The sequence below is a fragment of the Typopeltis vanoorti genome, chromosome 8, assembly GCF_054136105.1.
Source record: "Typopeltis vanoorti isolate ZY-2024b chromosome 8, IOZ_Tvanoo_1.0, whole genome shotgun sequence".
NCBI classification, from domain to species: domain Eukaryota; kingdom Metazoa; phylum Arthropoda; class Arachnida; order Uropygi; family Thelyphonidae; genus Typopeltis; species Typopeltis vanoorti.
In genome coordinates this window covers 92,378,782-92,397,297 of record NC_143556.1, presented here as the reverse complement: position 1 = coordinate 92,397,297, position 18,516 = coordinate 92,378,782, and the positions used below count along the sequence as shown (strand labels likewise).

Here is an 18,516-nt window from a genome sequence, read left to right as displayed (position 1 = left end):
GGCATTAGAGGATAGCGGATTAAAAACTACTTAAGATCTACAATGTCACAAAAACAAAGATTTCACTAGATTGTGAAATTTAGCAACCATTTCTATAGAAAACAAGATATTATTGCAAGTAAGCATTGAAAATATGATAAAGAATTTCGTTTTCATGAAAACAAGACGTGTAACTATTTTATAACAAACTATCCATGACTGTAAAGCGCTTTTTTTTTGACTGAATTTCTAATTATTGTAATTAAAAATTCGAATTTTTCTATTATTTTATGTTTAATAATTTCATCTCTATATAATTTGTAAGGGCCTCAGTCAGTATAGACGAAGCTCTTTGGTCGGAAAGACCTGGGTTCGATTCCCGCAAGTGACGTGAGGAACCTTTACTGGTCTTTTTCGACGAAAAGTGAGTTAGCCGGTCTCCTACGGAGGTAAAGGGTTTTTTCAGCAGGAAACTGGGGTTTTTCGTCCCCAAGAACAGGCAAACCGGTCCCGCAAACACACATACGGCTACAGTCATAAATACTTAGGGCAAGGATGGCAACGGGGAAACCACCTTGCGTCATATCTCCCTAGTAGTTAGCTGCAACCCTCTCAAAGAGAGGAGGCCACAGGATTAGGATAATTTATAAAGAATGACTTCATGTTAATTGCAATCATTATTATTGAGAAATTAATATAGTGACTTAAAAACTTTCGCCAATAAGTTTTGGAAATCGGTACGCTGCTATTTCTTCACCTTTCGCTATCTTGATAGTTCAAAGCATTACAAGCTACGTGCTAAAGTCAGCAAAAAAAGATAATGGATATCTGTTGTCATCTCATGTTCCATCCTAATCGCGTCTGTTCCTATTATCGAATTTTCCGAGTTCAGGAATAAACACCCAAGTTTCTTCGAGAGTTGTGTGTGTGTGTGTGTGTGTGTGTGTGTGTGTGTGTGTGTGTGTGTGTGTGTGTGTGTGTGTGTGTGTGATTAAAACCTTGTGATAAAAACGATTTCATTATTATAAGGTAAAATAATCATATTGTTATTTTCCTTATTAATTTTTCTTTTCTTTTTCTTGAAGAGCCAGAAGTGAATTTAGTTTACAATCAATAATCCATCACTTTTATAAAAGTGATGGATTATTGATTGTAAACTTTTATTTTATACAATTTTATACAATTTTGTTGTATAAAATTGTATAAAAGTGTGTACCACTATCTTTTGTAACAATAAAAAAAAAGCGCTTTACATAACGTATTTGATAATTCTCTTCAATATATAGTTACAGCTATTATTTGATTGCATTCTAAAAAAAAAGTCGATGATTTATTAAACACAAAAGTAAATCTAACATTGTGGATCCTTGAGAACGAGATCTGTATACCAGTCATCAGCACACATGGGCAAGAAGACTGGATCTCCTTACCACATTAAAAAATTAAAATGTAAATATGATATATATTGATGAGGATGCTATTCTGTTCAGCTAGTGTGTGTATGTTAACACACACACACACACACACACACACACACACACACACACACACACACACACACACACACACACACACACACACACACACACACACACACACACACACACACAAATTTTAAGAGCCTATATTGTTCAGTTGGTATCGAAGATGCCTTTTAGTTGAAATGACCTAGGTTAGTTCGAATCCTCGAGCACCTGAAGAACCGTTATAAGGGCTTTTTGGCTTAAGGTGAGTTATCCCATCTCATATGATTGTAAATAAGTTTTATCTTCCAGGAAACTAGGATGTTTTATCCCACAAAACAGGCAAACCATTCATAATTATACATGCTAGTAATACACTGGTTTCATTGCTTTAGTTGCTTCAGCAACAGTGATTTCCCCCCCCTTATTTTTATTTTTTGTGATGGTACGCATAAGACATATCAGCACGTTTAACCACCTTACCGGCCATTAAAGATCAAATACGCACCCTCAAAAGCTTCGTATCCATCATAAATTTCAATGTAATATCAATGATATTACAATTTTAATATGCTTCGCATCCATGGAAATGTGGACGTATATATACGTCCTGGCCAGTTGTGACGTGTGATACACGAATGCGATACATTTAGAAATTTATAACATTCAGTAATTTTTTTATAGTTATTATTCCTGATACCTCCAAGGAGTCCGAAGACTCATCGCGGGAGGACATCTTCAACTGTCTCTACGCCTTACCTCTACTACGAATCAACGCCCACCTCCAACACAACTAGTAATTTTTGTCTGTAAATTGCGTGTGTTCTGAAGGGCCGATTTGTATGTATGCGGGATGAAAAACCCGAGTTTCCGGGAGAAAAAAACCTGCTACCTCCGTATGAGATCGGCTAACTCACCATCGATTGAAATCGACCAGATAAAGATTCCTCCCGTCGCGACGAGAATCGAACTTAGGCCTATTCCAATCGAAGGGCGCAATGTACCGTCGTTCTTCCAATTGCGCTACGGAGGTTTACCTGGTAAGCAAATAAGCTTTGTTCTTTAATGAGATCTGCATTTTTCATTATGTCTATTATTAAGTATTTGTTATATAAAACACTTTTATTTGCTATATAAAAATTTTTATTAAAAATTATCGCAGAGATTTTACTCATTTTTTATATATTTGTTCAATAAATTTATTCTTAATACACCGTATATTGAGTTATGATACTTATTTTGTTGTAAGAAATTTAGTTTTTCCAAATTAAATTCCAAAAACGTTATCCCACTGAAAGTAAAAAAATATGAGTAAATTTGTTTAAAAATTTTTCTCAATTGCCAATTTTTTTCTGCTAGCAAAGAATGAGTAAAGGACCAGCCATCTACTGTTTCACAAAAAAAAATCACATCACTATTCAGCAGTAATTACAAGATACAACTACAACACAAATCCGTGTATGTCATAAATTGGTGGTGGTGGTTTTCGGCGTGGGGAAGAGAGCGATGGCAAAGAAATAATAAACAGATTAGAGTTCAATCAACTCTACTAGTAGAGGGAAAAAATCGTAAAATTAGATCAGTAATATTCTGCAATAATCCACTCACCCACCAACAGGCTGTGGATATGAACCACATCTTGGATGTAGATGTTTAGTGAATGTCTTTGGAGGGGAGACGAATTTCATTGCAACGTGAGACCGCTATCCGGCTTATTGAAGGTATGCAGTCGGTATTGACAATACCCTTTGGTTTCGAATCCCGTCCAGGACCAAATATTTGCAACAGTTTTTCATCTGAAGGTGAGTATGATGCTAGCCAGATTTTATAAAACACGTACAATTAATAGACATAATACACTGGCCTTAGTTGCTTTGGCAGTTTTTCAAATAGCAACAACAGCAGCTTACCGGATGCCTAAAGTGAAAAAATACCGTCGCGTCTGCTATGTTAATATATTGTAGATTATAAAATATTCTGTGTGTGAATTGTGAATTCACATTCAAATTTGGAATGAAAAACGAGGGAGAACGAGAATTAATTCAGTAGCCTTGAAGCTAGGTCCTAAATGGATATTAATACTAATTTTTAGAGGATTGGAGGAAAGTGGAGAAATTATAAAAGACAATTCTGTAGAACAGCATACTCCTTAAAAATACTGAAAAAAAAAGAAAAAGAAAAAGAGAAAACAGTATCAGTGAGAAAGTACAAACGTTACGCAGTTGAAAGAAGGGGCATTCGTCCTTTGGGGAGTGGGGGAAGGTTCTTATTGAGAAAATAAATCTTTATAGGACTTTTTCAACTGAAGATGGCTTAGCTGGTTTAGTAGAAGGATTTCCCCCTCAAGGAAACTCGGAAATCATTAAGATATCTGCCATAATGTGCTAGTGAGGAAGACATACAGTACTTCCAAATCCACCAATACGAACGACTATATTTGAAAATTGAATTGACATCTGGGATTGTTTTTTTTTTTTTTTAATTATTTAACCAAGTCATCGTCTGCATATATCCTGGGGCATATATACGTTGCTTCTTATTCTTAACAGCCTATAAATTGTAACTTAGCAATTGCTAAGTTACACTTCATAGCTTCACTTAGCAATAACTATATAACAATAAATCTACTGCAATTTATTGCATTGCAGAAAGATCTACTGGAAAGTTGCACTATATCATAAAACTATCTCAGATGAAAATGTTACAGGTGTCTACATTCTTTAAAACTGCGAATGGAGAAGCGCAAAAAATTGGACTTAAATATGATCAGAAAATGTTTTTAAAAGAAAAATGGAGTGATAATAGATGGATACGCCAATGATTGCTCCTTCCGCCTTCAAATAATCAAAGCGCAAACTATAGTGAATTTTTAAACATATAATATAAATGACAAAGTCCCGAGTAAATAATAGTAACTTATAGATTCAATTCTATAGACTTATTGGTAACTTATAGATTCAATCTTACAGACTTATAGTTAACTAATATATAAAGATCTTATAGATTGAATTCAACTTGACTATAGCAAAAAAAAAAAAAAAAAAAGATAATACACACGAATTAATAAACACTATATTGGCAACGAGAGAAGAGAAGAGGAAAGCGCACAGACATACACACAGTAATAATACACATGAACAAGGAGGCCAAATAATGCACCCATAAAAAATGATGCATGAGGGAAAAAAAAAGACATAACCACAATGTCTGCGTGTAGAATAAGAATGGCAGAATTCATATTTGCGACCACTAAAGAGAAACTCATAGAAGGGTTGTAAGTTCTGTTCGCTACAAACTTGATATTAACTAGGTCTACCTACTCACTGATGAGACCACAATAAAGGTTGAAACGGGTCTGGGTAGTGACCTTCTCTCATAATGTTGAACAGAAATACAGCTCCTAGGAGCTAAGTTCACATTATGGGTAAATATCAAGAATAGTGATCGGAGCTTGCTCCACCCTAGACATGAGTTGCCTTAGCTTGCACTACCTTTAGGGTCAGTTGCTGCAGTATCCAGGTATTTGCTTACGCTTGGAATCGCCGAGCTTTATATAGTTTCTACTATATTCAGCATGAAACTCTTTGAGTTTCTTATTCGGCTAAGAAACGATATGGGATGTAATATCCCTTAACTTAAACAATTCATATGTCGCCGAATTGAAGCCTTTGGCTCTTCATATATCTAATAACTAAAGAGAAATTTATTTATTCCCCCGTTCCTCGACCTCCCCCCCCCCTTAGGACTGGTTGAGCCATCCTAATGAGGGATTGAGTATTATATCCTATGACTGTAGCCTGTATGTGTTCACGGAGCCGGTTTGCCTGCTTGCCGGATGAAAAACCCCAGATAAACTGGGGAAAAAAACTCTGCTGTCAACGCCCAAGACCGTCTAACTTGGCTATGGCTGAGAAAGATCATTAAGCTACTCACGTCGTCGATGGGAATCGAACCTAGGACATATGGTTGCGAAGCGCATAGCCACTAGGCTAACCGAGCGGACACTAAAGAGAAATGGAACAGGAACTTAAAGAAAGAATTAACTTACGGCGAATCTACAAAAACAAAAATCTGTCCTACGCATAGCAACAAAGTGAGTACCGGACAAACACATTAAAAGAGCAATAGTAGCTGACACGCATAACAGAAACATATGTAAAGATAAATGCACACAAAGGCCACAAGCAAAGATACGAATAAAGATTAAAACGACCTTTGATACTCATCCAGGAGATAGTTTGAATATTTATAATGACTTTTCAACAAAGAGGCCGTTGGGAGGGAAGAGTCGAAGAAATGAAGAATGGATGAGTCAACAAATGAAGAAGAATATAGAAAAAAACGGAGCATATAAGAGATGGTTAAATAGTAAAACCCTTCAAAACAGACAAACAAGAGTATAGGGAAATGTAGAATAAATAAGTAAATAAATAAATAAATAGAAAAAAAAATAAAGAAGAAGTGTAGGGAAGAAAGTGAACACCTAGTGGGGTAGAGTCGCTCTTCCTAGGTATGGCGACTTGTGAGACAAGTACGAACCCGTTATACATCTGGAGCAGGACTTAATACAATTTCCCTTCAAGATTTTAGGACATATTAGGAAGGTTTATGCTATACTATAAAAAAAAAAAAAAAAAAAAAAAAATGGGGGCCAGAGGGTGGAAACTTACAGTCAAATAATAGAACAATATTCTACAGTGAACCATCTAATGATAGACATTGAAAATGGTGAAAGTTTTATGGTTCACAATAATATCTTGCCATGTGTAAAAACTTTCACACCAGTAGATGATCGACTCTGTTATATCAGTGTTTCTGATCATCTGGTTGATGTTGCAGTTATCAACATTTATGTACCAACAGAAGATAAGGATGATGATGCCAAAGGTAAATTTTATGAGGAGCTAGAGAGGATACATGATTCTTTACCTGACCACTGTATAAAATCAGTCAAGGGTGATTTTAACAGTAAAATAGAAAAAGAAACAAGATACAGACCAACAGTTGGTCCAGATAGTCTCTGCATGATATTAATAATAACAATGGTATTAGAGATATTAATTCTGCATCCTCCAGAGGACTTTCAGTTAGTATTAGTTAATTTTTTTCCAAGAAGAAATATTCATAAAGAAATTTGGGTCTCCCCAGATGGAATATTAAACAACCAAATAGATCATGTAGTGATAAATAATAGGCATAAGACATCCATAAAACATGTTTGTACCTACAGAGGAGTTAATGCAGATAGCGATCTATTACCTGGTAATAGTACATTTCGGGCTAAAGCTCGCTCTCAGATGTTAACCGAAACAACTAATCGATATCATATTGAAAAATGCGAGGATGCAAACATACAAAGACAATATGCAGAAAAGATAAAGCATGAAATACAGTATTCAAACCATCTTATACTTGAGAGATATATAGAAAATAAATCTACTTAAATCAAAAATATTATTATTCATTGTACAGAAGAAATTCTTCAATTCACAAACAACAGAAATAAAAACAAAATGGTTGAATAATGTATGTAAAGAAGCCATAAAGAAACGTAATAACTCGAGTTTAAAATTGCTACAGGACGCATCACCAGAAAATATCGAAAATTATAGAACCTGCAGAAATTTAACTAGTAAAACATTACGTCGAGAGAAAAGGCTGATAGAGGAAAAAAAATTAATTGAAGAAATTGAAAATAATATAAATAACTCAAAGAGTTCTCAGGTGCAGTGGGATACTTAAAAGAAGATATAAGCCAAATTTGAATATTGACTAGCGATCAAGGAGTTAATTACACAAGAAGAAGAAAAAGGTGGGGAATTTAGACAATATTTTGAGAGACTACTAAACAAGTCATCACCACTAACAAATGAAAACCTGACATCAGAGGTACAATGTTTAGGAGGAAATATTGAAGAACCCACAATGGAGGAGTCATCTGTGATTGAAGTTGAGAATATTATTAAAGTACTAAAAAATAGTGAAGCAGACGGGGAAAACAGAATTACAGCAGAACTTCTAAAGTTTGGAAACACCCTTAACAACTCTCTTCTCTTCTTCTTTGGTGCATCAATTCGAAAATTGGTAAATATAACAGCACATCACAACATCCTGTCTTGTGACTTCCTTTTTATCTCTTCATAACTCTCAGCGCCAGTTAGCATCATTATGTTATTTATATATGAATTCTTGGTCAGCCTCGTGGCCTCTTTCCTTCTACAGTCCCCCCCATTATTTCTGTAATCAGTCCCCCATGCCTCAAATGGTGTCCAATTAGGCTTTTTCTTCTCTTATTGATGAGTTTCATTAATGACCACTCTTCATGAACTATATTCATAACTTCTTCATTACTTTTCTTTTCTGTCCAACTAATTTTCATCATCTTTCTCCAGCACCAAATGTCAAATGCCTCCAACTTTTTCATGTCTTGTTTTGTTAGAGCCCAGGCCTCACAACCATATAATGCAATGCTCCATATGGTATGTTTTCACTAGCCTTTTTTTTGAGCTGGATGCTAAGTCCTTTACTGGTAAAAATGTTTCTTCTGTTATAGAATGCTTTTCTGGCTAGGATTATTCGTGCTTTAATATCTGATTGGTTTCTTCCATCTTCTATGATAAGACTTCCAAGTTATTTAAAAGAAAATACCTGTTATAGTAGGTTATTATTTATTTCCAGGTTTATTTTTATTGGATTTGCTTTACTTGTAATTAGTAATTTTGTTTTCTTATAATTAATTTTAGGCTGTATTGTGTGAAGATTTCTTCCATCGTTGTTAGGGTGGCTTTCAGTTTGTTTTCGTTATCAGCTAAAACTGCTATATCATCCGCAAACCGTAGCCAGTTACTATCAATTCCATTTATCTTAGTTCCGGTTTCTATTAGTTCTTTCAGTTTATTTATTGCATCTTCAATGTACAGATTAAACAATATGGGTGAAAGAGAGCACCCCTGTCTTACACCTCTACGTATTTTTGCTATTGCGGTTTTTGTTGTATTGCTGGCTGCTTCTATTAGGGCTTCTTGATGCTTGTAAAGATTAAATATGAGCCTTCTATCTCTCCAATCTACCTTTATTGTTTATAGGAAGTGAAACATTTGATTCCAGTCAATACTATCGAAGGCTTTCTCCAAGTCAAGAAAGACTATCAGAGTATTTTGATTCTTCTCCAGTCTTCTTTCAATAACTGTTCTTAGAGCCAGGATTGCTTCTCTTGTCCCCTGCTGTTTCCTGAATCCAAACTGGTCATTGCCAACATATTCTTCAACCTTCTTTGTTAGTCTTTTTTTGTATAATTTCGAGTAGTATATTCGAAGCATGTGATATTAAGCTTATTGTTCGATGATTTTCCCACTTGTTTGCATTATTTACTTTAGGAATGGGTATGATAGAGCATTGTGTAAAATCTTTGGGGATGATCCCTGTTTCATAAATATCCTTTATGATCTTGAAAAGGTATGACTTAGTTATGTTTCCTGAGTATTTTATTAATTCTGAGGGGATGTTATCAGTGCCTGGTGCCTTGTTGGCTGACAATTCATTCAGTGCCCATTCAAATTCATCTTTTAATATAGTTGGACCAATTTCTTCCATATCAAGTCTTGTTTCATCTTCTATAGCCTTGGCATCTAGATTTTTTCCACTATATAGACCTTCTAAATACTCCTTCCATCTTTCCGAAATTTCTTCCTTATCTATAAGTATGTTCCCCTGTTTATTTTTGATAATTGTACTTCGTGTCTTGTTTTGCTGGCTTATTCCTTTTATAATGTTATAAGCTTTATCGATTCTTTCAGTCTTTGTTAGATCTTCTGTTTCTTTACATTTCTCTGTAAAGCATTGTTCTTTTGCTTCTTTACACTTTCTAATTTATCATATTTTTTATATGTTTATATTTGTCTTTGCTTTCTTCCTTTAGGGAGGTTTGGTATTTTCTTTTTTCATCTATTAGATCTAGAATGTCCTGGGTGATCCAGGGTTTTTTTATTTGCTTTTTCCTTAATCCTATGCAGTCATTGGCGGCCTTGATGATTGTATCCTTCAAATGAGTCCATTTTTCCTCTATGTTTTTCTTTTCCCTCTCTCCAGTTTTAATGTTTTCATCAGTTTGCTGTTTATAGTTTCTAAGGTTTGCCTTTGTTTTCAGGTTACTTATGTTCCATTTGGGCCTTTTCCTTGGTTGTGACAACTTTTTAAATTTCAGATTACATTTCAATAAAACCAAATTGTGGTCACTATCAACATCAACTCCCGGGTAACTTTTGCATGATTTTACTTGATTTTTAAATCTATTTCTTGTCATAATATAATCTATTTGGTACCTTCCAATATCCCCTGGCATTTTCCAAGTATACATCCTTCTTTTTGGCACCTCATACCAGGTATTATTAATGATCAGATTGAATTGGTGGCAGAACTCCAAAAGTCTATCTCCTCTTTCATTTCGGCATCCAAGTCCATACTTTCCCACCTCACTACCATCTTTGCCTTCACCAATGACTGCATTCCAATCCCCATGACAATAAGATTATCTTCCTTCTTGGTCAGTTTGATTAGATTCTCGATATCTACATATACTCTCTCAGCTTCATCATCACTATGGTCGCTAGTAGGCATGTAAGCTTGTATTATTATAATATTTGTTGGTTTTGCTTCTGTTTTACCATTATCAATCTGCTACTACATTTTACTGAGTTGATTACTCTTCTTCCCCATTCCTTATTGAGAACCACCGCGACTCCATTTTTTGCTGTCTCATCACCCGAATAAATGATTCTGTAATCACCACTCCAAAAGTCTCCAGTTCCCGTCCATCTCATTTCACTAATTCCCAATATGGCTATTTTTAATCTATCCATTTCTCTCTTCAAATTTTCCAATTTGTAGGAGGGTTCTCACATTCCACGTCCCAATGAATGTACAGGGATTTCGCTGGTTTACGACCTGGGAAGCCTTGCTTCTTCCCCTGCCGTGCACAAGTATTGAGCCATTGTGCGCTTTACTATCTTTTAGAATATCCATCCATACAGCTATCGTACTAGGGAAAAATAGAACAAGGTGGTATCCCCTTGCCTTCCTTGTCCAGAAATGGAAATAATTGCATATGTCGCACATGTAAATATTCATGTACGACATATGCAATTATCATAAAACGAACTAGAAGAGAAATTTCTAGATACACAGTGGAATACTTTCCTCAAGAATTATTACTACTAGTCATCTTGAAATACTTCAGTCATTGTGAAATAAGAATAAGTAGCTTTTAACAGCATTACGACATTCCTTTTTATAGTTCTAGATTTTGACAAAAGATGGCAGGATGATACCATCAAAATAGATTTCTGACATGTTTAAGTACTATACTTATCAGTACGTGTATATTAATTTGGACAGTAATCTGGGGATTGTAGCCGATGTATATTACGGATATTTCTTATTTTTAATCTTTTTCGTAGAATAATTTGAAATGTAGCTAACTGCAAGTAAGAATGAACGAAAAGTATTCGTTCATTCTTACTTGCAGACAGGAAAGCACAAAAATTATGATGTCTATAAGCTAAACACTTCATAAAAATTATTAATAAAGTCTGTTCTGTTTACGGATGATTATTGCAGGCCTTTAGAAGAAGCAGTGGACTTTATGAGTGAGTACTGCTCTTGGAGCTAGTCACTCGCTCAGATGCAAAGTCATCGAGCCTCCGTAGCTCAGTGTATAGACAATGTTCTTTCGTTGGAAAGACAATTCGAATCCCGTGTGGGACTCGAAGAATCATTATAAGGGATTTCAAGTGAAGGTGAGTTAGCCAGACTCATATGGAGGTTGAACGGTTGTTCTTCCCGGAAACTCGTATCTTTATATCTGGCAAAACAGACAAACTGACCAGAAGAACACACGCAATTAAAATACAATAATAGACTGTTCTTATAGCCTGGTTGCTTCGGTCGGCAGTAAATCCAAAACAACAGCAAAAGCAAAGTTATGACGGTACTGTATTTTGAAGGCGTTAAAAATAATTATAAAAAGTATTTTTATTATACTGTATTATGTATTAATGCATTTCGTAAATAGTGTAGGGTCGTTTCATTTTTCGCTCCTATTAAAAATTAAAAACCTAAGCAGGATTATTCCACTGAGTCGGCTTATCATTAACATTTTTGCTAAGGAGCGAAAAATGAAACAACCTTACGCTATTAAACAAAAAAAGAAGCTATACAAGACAGTTCTGTTCCCCTCCCCCATAATATATTTTCCTATAGTAATAACGCTTTAGATTTAACTCAGACAACAGCGGATCAAGAATTTAAATCCAGTAAATAAGGCTGCTACCGCAATCAATCAATAAAAACTTGTCCGAGCCACGATACTAATGTACTATATGTTTACAACCTTTTCGTGGGTAGGAGGCAGAAGTCACATTTAAAAAAAAAAAAAAAATCCACTTTAAAAGGACAGTCCGTTGTTAAAAGGGAACTGAATTGAAATATTCTTTTGAATGTTTTTATATCTTAAACATCATGTTAGTTTCAGATATTGAGAGAACAGGATGGAATTATGTAAGAACTTCTCCTTTCTCAGTAAGCAGTATATGATATTTAACATCATATTTCTTTAAAATCATTCAGAAATAACCACATTTTATCAATAGAAAATTTTGTAATATTCACTTGATTAACTGCTACTATTAATTTTGATTGAGAAAACTGAAAAGTTACCATAAAATCGTATGGGAAATATGAATAAGGAATTTATATATTCATTCATGGCTCATCCGCGGTACTAAAATGTACAATAAGTGTACATTTTAGTAACTCAGATGAGCCATGAGTGAAATATTCCGAAAGCTCTGCTGTAGAGACTAAACATGGTCTCTCTTTTTTTTACGAAGCAATACCGTGCAATAAAAAGTGAGTTTATTACCTCCAAGCAGTCCATTACTTACTCCTCACTACACACAATGACTCTACTGTTATCAGCGCACAACATCATCTACAATCATCCTCAATAGTAATTTTTGTGACTTTTCTGTAAATTGCTTGTGTTCTCATGGCCGATTTGCCTATATGCAGGATGAAAAACCCGAGTTTCCAGGAGAAAAAAAAAAACATGCAACCTATGTATGAGATCGGCTAACTCACTTTCAATTGAAAAAGCTCATATAAATATTCTTCTCTTCAACGTATGCTACGTAATTGATTTTTATATTATTTATTAAACAAAAATGATTAATTCATTTACCTGAAATTCTACTCAGTAAAATGTAACTGAAAGAAAGCAGTTTCCTTGGAAGAAAAAAAGAAACTGGAAGATAAATGATAAAAAAATTATTACTATAAATTATAGTAAAAAAATAACTAAGTTTCGTAGCCATTCATATATCTTTCTCTACAACCTCGTACTCATACACATGTCATATGACGTCATATCTGATCGCGTTGATCAGCCCAATGATAATATCCAAAGTTTAAAGTTGAATCGCTGCCAGATATTTCATTATCAGCTCTCACGTTTGCAATTGTTCCATGAAACAGATCGTCAGTCAGTCAGTTGTCCACCTTACATTTTTGAGGAAGGAGTTCATAAAGTGAAACCAGGAAACGTTACGAAATTAAACGAAGAGGAGGGGGTCGAAATAGTAGGCAACTTCCTGTGTTACACTGAGGTTCATACAAGCTTCAATATATGCGCCGAATAACTGTCAAGCTTTCAACATGTCAAGGACAGGGTTTATCCGAAGAGAGAGAGAGAGAGAGAGAGAGAGAGAGAGAGAGATGGGCGGAACTAACGAAAAGAGAGTAGATAGTGCACTTTAAATTTGGTGGGTGTCGTTTAAATGACTATAAAGTGAAGTCGATAACTTGAAAAGGAAATTCAACTTTTTATTAAGGAGATTGCAATTAATGTGACGCTTCTGGGACGGCGATGTGCTTTATGTCTCTTATATTAAAATTGAAAGCAATAAATCCAAATTCAGTCGAACGTAGAAGAGGAAGAACATTTTTATTCACATAGTTTTCAAAATAACATGAAAGAGAAACAAACAAACAAATGGAAAGTACCATCAATTACATTAGTCGACACTATAATATAACATCAATTAAATAATCTATAAAAAGAAATATAAATTAATAGGATTTAAAAAATAACAAGTGGTTTTTGGTAGTACTTTATACGTCGCATACCGTTTTGTTTATCGTTTTCTATACGGTCTAACTTGAAAAAGTTAAATAATTAGATTAGAGTGATGAGTTTTTCACGTGAGAGCCATATTTATGCTTTTGTGCATTCTGTCGCCGTTTGGCAATGAACTGTTTTAGAGATTCACAGACAGACGATATCCAGAAGTTACAACTTGAACTGATTACACCGGAAATATCGATAAATTCTAGATGCACCACAGACATCGAACTCACGCATCGATCATACTGTAAGATATTCTCATATAATTGCTTCTAGAAAAGGTAATCTTATAATTAATTTTGCATTTTGAATTCCATGTTAATTTTTGTTTAATTTTAATGATAATGATTACTTATCTATTTAATGCATATAATCTCAATAAAAGATGCAATCAGATTATTCTCAGTCCAATTAAACATACTTTTTTTCTTGCATATCATTAAAAGATACTTTTTAATTTTGGCGATGTCATAGTAACTGACATAGAAATTGATCATTGTTTATCAGCGACGAAGTTGTTTGCAGCCAACGTTTGGCAAATCTATGCTAACAGTCACCTACTAATTATAAATAATTGGTTAAAGCATGTTAAACGTGAAAGTCGTAGTAGATTAATTGCTCTTTAGAAAGATCACTTAATTGGTGTTTATTAATCATAAAAACCACAACAAGAACATTCTAGTCTTTTTTGTTATTATTTTTTAAAAAAAGGATGCTGAAACCAGTATTCAGGGTGCTTGTTATGTCTTTATTATTGCAGAGTGTAATTATGAGCAATTTTTGCATATATATTCATTCAAAAATCGGAAATGCATTTTTTTGAATTTCATCGATTCTTAAAAATAAATTAATTACTTCCAAGAATCCGTAAATTATATAAATAAAGTGCATAAAAATGTTAATGATTTGGGATTATGATGATCTGCATTTCCTTTCTTCGCGGTTGGTTCACTTTTAGAAATTGCTACTCGGATTGTTCTTTTTTTACTTTCCAACTAGGTTATAATTTTTCTAAACTTTCTTTTATTTTGTGATTATTTACTCTTTCCTGGCTATGGATATAAATTGGGTATACAATGGACTTCACTGGATATAAATGGAATTTCTAGAATTTCATTTATATCCAATTAATTTTTTTTTTAAAGTTCAAACGAAAGATTTCTTTCTACTAAAATAATTACGTTTAATAGCCGAATATGATGATCTTAAGTAGTTTTCTCTTTGCAACTTAATATGAAATTTAATGCTATGATTAAATGCCATCTATAGCGAAGCTGCGTTATCCAGAGAGTGATGTCATATTCTTATAATAGATGGCGCTACTATAAAATTTAAAAAAAAATGATTTGCGAGAGAGTTAAAAAGATTGAGAGGTTGCTCATTTCAAAAAGCGAAATTATTTTGAATAAATTATTATGATTGGAATAATAAGCGAAACCTAATAATTATAATAACAGCTAAAAGGAATATGTTTTGATTTTAAAATATTCATGTTTAAAAAGCCAGGAGAACCATTCATTTCGCATAATTTTCTAAAACTAACTGAAAGCGTCTGAAACTTGAGATTCATTTGTTATCTCTGTTGTTAATTTTTAAAGAGAGGTTTTCGAAGACCTGTTTGAGATCACTCACTTCATTTGAGAGACCTGAATTTTTATCGTCTTGCAACACAGGAATTAAACTACACTTGCGTCAGTGACCTTCTTGTGACGCGGTTCGGTTTTCTGTTGCCATAGTAATCCCACACGGAAAGTGTTGCTCAGTGTTAAGACAGATGCTGCAGACAGACGTCAGCATCCAACGGCCTTGGCAGAGTTACAGCACTGCAGAGGAAGAAGAGGAGGATAATTAGCAAAGTAAACATCTTTCGGATACATTTCCCGTGTCTGTGCAGTCAATAGGGGCAGTGAAGGTGCGATGAATCTGGCGGATGTATGGACAGTGTGTGTTATACACGACTTCCGCTTAACGTGCAGACATTAAGCGGATGTGGCGTGCATTGTACCATATCACTCATCTTCGCTCTTCACAGCAATGTGCATTTTGAACACAACAAGCAGTCGTTTTGGGTCTGTCTGTACCTACATCGTTACCAACTTTTGCTCTTAACAGTTACTGTCATTACATGTATTGATTACTAAACATTTCACAGGATTTATTCGTCTCCTCTTGTAGATGATATAAATTGTGAACATTCTTATAAAATGGTCTTTAAAAACTATATTAGTATCTAGTTGAAATCTGCTGTCTACTGAAATAATCACCTTGATAAGAGAATGCATTCATTTTACAAATAAAACGCTAAAGAACTGAATGACTAAGCACTAGACGCTCGCTGCTAAACCATACTGTTATTACTTATACTAAAACACGCATTTAGAATTTCTATTATGAAACAATTCTCAGTATACATTTTAATTTAGTTATTAACAGGGTTCAACATTAGAGACATTATTGTTTAATATATTCTTTAATGATTTATAACTCTCTCTTTGTTGATGACTTGATTATGTGCAGTAATCAGTTGGTCGTGTGGGTTCAGTTTGTTACAGGATGTTCTTAAAATGTTGGAAGAGTGAATAGAAAGGAATAAATCAAATTTTAATATATAGAAATGTAAGTATATGCGATTTATTAAAACGATAGTATTCGTTGGATGGATGGAATTGGAATGGACAGGTTTTAGGTAGAAATGACGAACATAAAGATTTGGATATTTAGATTGATTACCTTGATGGACCTGTGATTTCAGTCAGGATTTCTCAATGACTGCAGGTCGTAAAAAGTCCAGCTATTCCTGTCTTGGGCCTTTCTTCTCCATTTTCTTCCGACTTTCTTAATCACTGGGTCTTCCCACCTTAAGGCTGGGCTTCCAGGTTTTCTTTTGGTATCTCTCGGATATCAGTTTGTAACTCTGACTATCCATCTGTTGTCTCTCATTCTGGCGAGATGTCCTGCCCATCTTCTTTTGCCTTTCTTCTCTTTTGTAGATTGCTTTTATTATGTCCGTGAGTCCAGACTTCTTCCTGATTTCTGTGTGTCTTACGTGGTCAATTTTGTTTATATTGCATATTCTTCTTTCTATTGCACGTTGAGTTGTTATTAAGCTTTGTTCTTCTTTTAAAGTTGTGTTCCATGTTTCACTGCCATAAGTTAATGCTGTAAGATGTGACTATTGAAAAGATGGGCTCTTATTTCTATATCTATGTTTTGGTTGGTCATTGTTGATTTTATTTTGTTGAAGGCTATCCAAGCAGCTCTTTTTCTCCTTGCTATTTCATTTGATTTAGATTGATAGTAAATTTATATTGAGAATTGAGAAGACAACTAGTAAAGCTCAGAAAAATGTTGATTTAATTAAAAGAACCTTCACTTACAAGAAGAAAGAAGTTATATAACCGTTATAAAGTTTTTAAAATGACTTTTATTCCGTCCCGAAGATCTAGGAAAAGTCTCTCTTGTACTTCTTTCTTCTTCTTTTGAGTCCTTTTTTTTTTCTTCATCTCTTTCCCAATTACGGTTGAAGCAACTAATACTATAAGGTCACTGTATTATCTTGGTTAATTAAGTGTCACCTGGTCGGTTTGCCTGTTTTGTAGAATGAAAAGGATTCCGGTGGAAAAATCTCTTCCACATATAAAGAAATGTTCTTCGCTTTTAGATTTGAACCCAGGCATTTCCATCCAAAAGGCATCGTTGTTACTAACTAAGCAAGGAGGGCGCCCCTTGGACATCATGATGATGAAGAACATTTCTTCATCATCATGCTGATAGACACTTGCTGATAGTCGTCTATCACAAATACAAAGTTCTCAGAAGCAGTTTTGACGAATTTAAAACAAAACTTGGTGCAGACTTTCCTGTTGTACTGCATTTATTTTAAAATTACAGAACAGAATAAACAACCTAGTAATTAAATTGCATTTAAAACATTACATGTAAAATATAATACGATATTCAGACAGAATGATTCAAAATGCATCAATACGACGATACCTATTGGTAGTAAGATACAGTGCTAACCCTATGCGTTATATCTTGCGGCCAGTCAGGCAGTGTTTTGGATAGCCTGTCATATAGTAGAGTTGTTGCCGTAGTTGTAGTGGATAAAATAATGCTATATCAATTCACCTCAAAAATAAGAGAATAATTTGTACACAAATCTTTAAATGAACCTGGGATAGCTAAAATAATTTCAATTTTTGATTTTTCAAAAATTATCAAACATTTTTTAAGATTTATTTATTAAAATTATTTGGAAAAAGTATGATATGGAATTACAAAATCTTTTGTCTTAGATTTCACAGATTTTCGCGCCATACTTGACTACTTTGATAATAACTTCGGTTATCTTTTTCTTTTATATCCGATTTTACTTTGAAAAAACTTTCAAAAATAATGAATATTTTCCTGCTGTTCTGAAAACAGTGATAACTTTTACCAGATATAAGAAAGCCATGTTTATTTAATCCTTTCTAAACTCCAGGCACCTGTTGATACAGAATCCACAGCTACCACAATAATATAATAGCTATGAAGTGCAGTAAAGCAGCACTTTCTTACACTTCCTTGTAGAAAACCTAAATAGTGACATTAGCACATGCCAGTATAATTAGCACACTTTTTCATTTTTAATACGTGAAAAGTGTCATTATTTGTGTTATGATTCTTGCTATAATATGCTGCTTATTACCTGATTTATTGACAATGTTAACCTACATCCATGTCCACCAATGTTGGTCGCTGCATCCTGTTATTGTTGCTGTAAATTTATAAACTACATATTTCAAAAGTTAATGCACACGGGTAAGAAAGCACTTACATAAATAAATAAGTATTATAGATAAACGGATGTCTTTCATAACTGATTATTTTTTCATATGCGATGTTTTCTAC

The 18,516-nt window shown here is 34.1% G+C and overlaps 2 protein-coding genes across 2 annotated transcripts in view; one reads left to right on the top strand and one right to left on the bottom strand.

Moving 5' to 3' along the window:
- LOC150104193 (ras-related protein Rab-9A-like) overlaps nucleotides 1–18,516 on the bottom strand; it is a 240,211-nt gene that overhangs the window by 65,452 nt on the left and 156,243 nt on the right. The gene's annotated exons all lie outside the window — the stretch shown is intronic.
- Nucleotides 6,152–6,886, top strand: LOC150104194 (protein CFDP2-like). Its single transcript, XM_090396424.1, has one exon. It carries the CDS (start codon nucleotides 6,152–6,154, stop codon nucleotides 6,884–6,886), a length of 735 nt encoding a protein of 244 aa, XP_090252550.1.

Coding starts and splice junctions, on each gene's coding strand:
- LOC150104194 (XM_090396424.1), top strand. CDS start 6,152: ATGATAGACATTGAAAATGGTGAAAGTTTTATGGTTCACAATAATATC.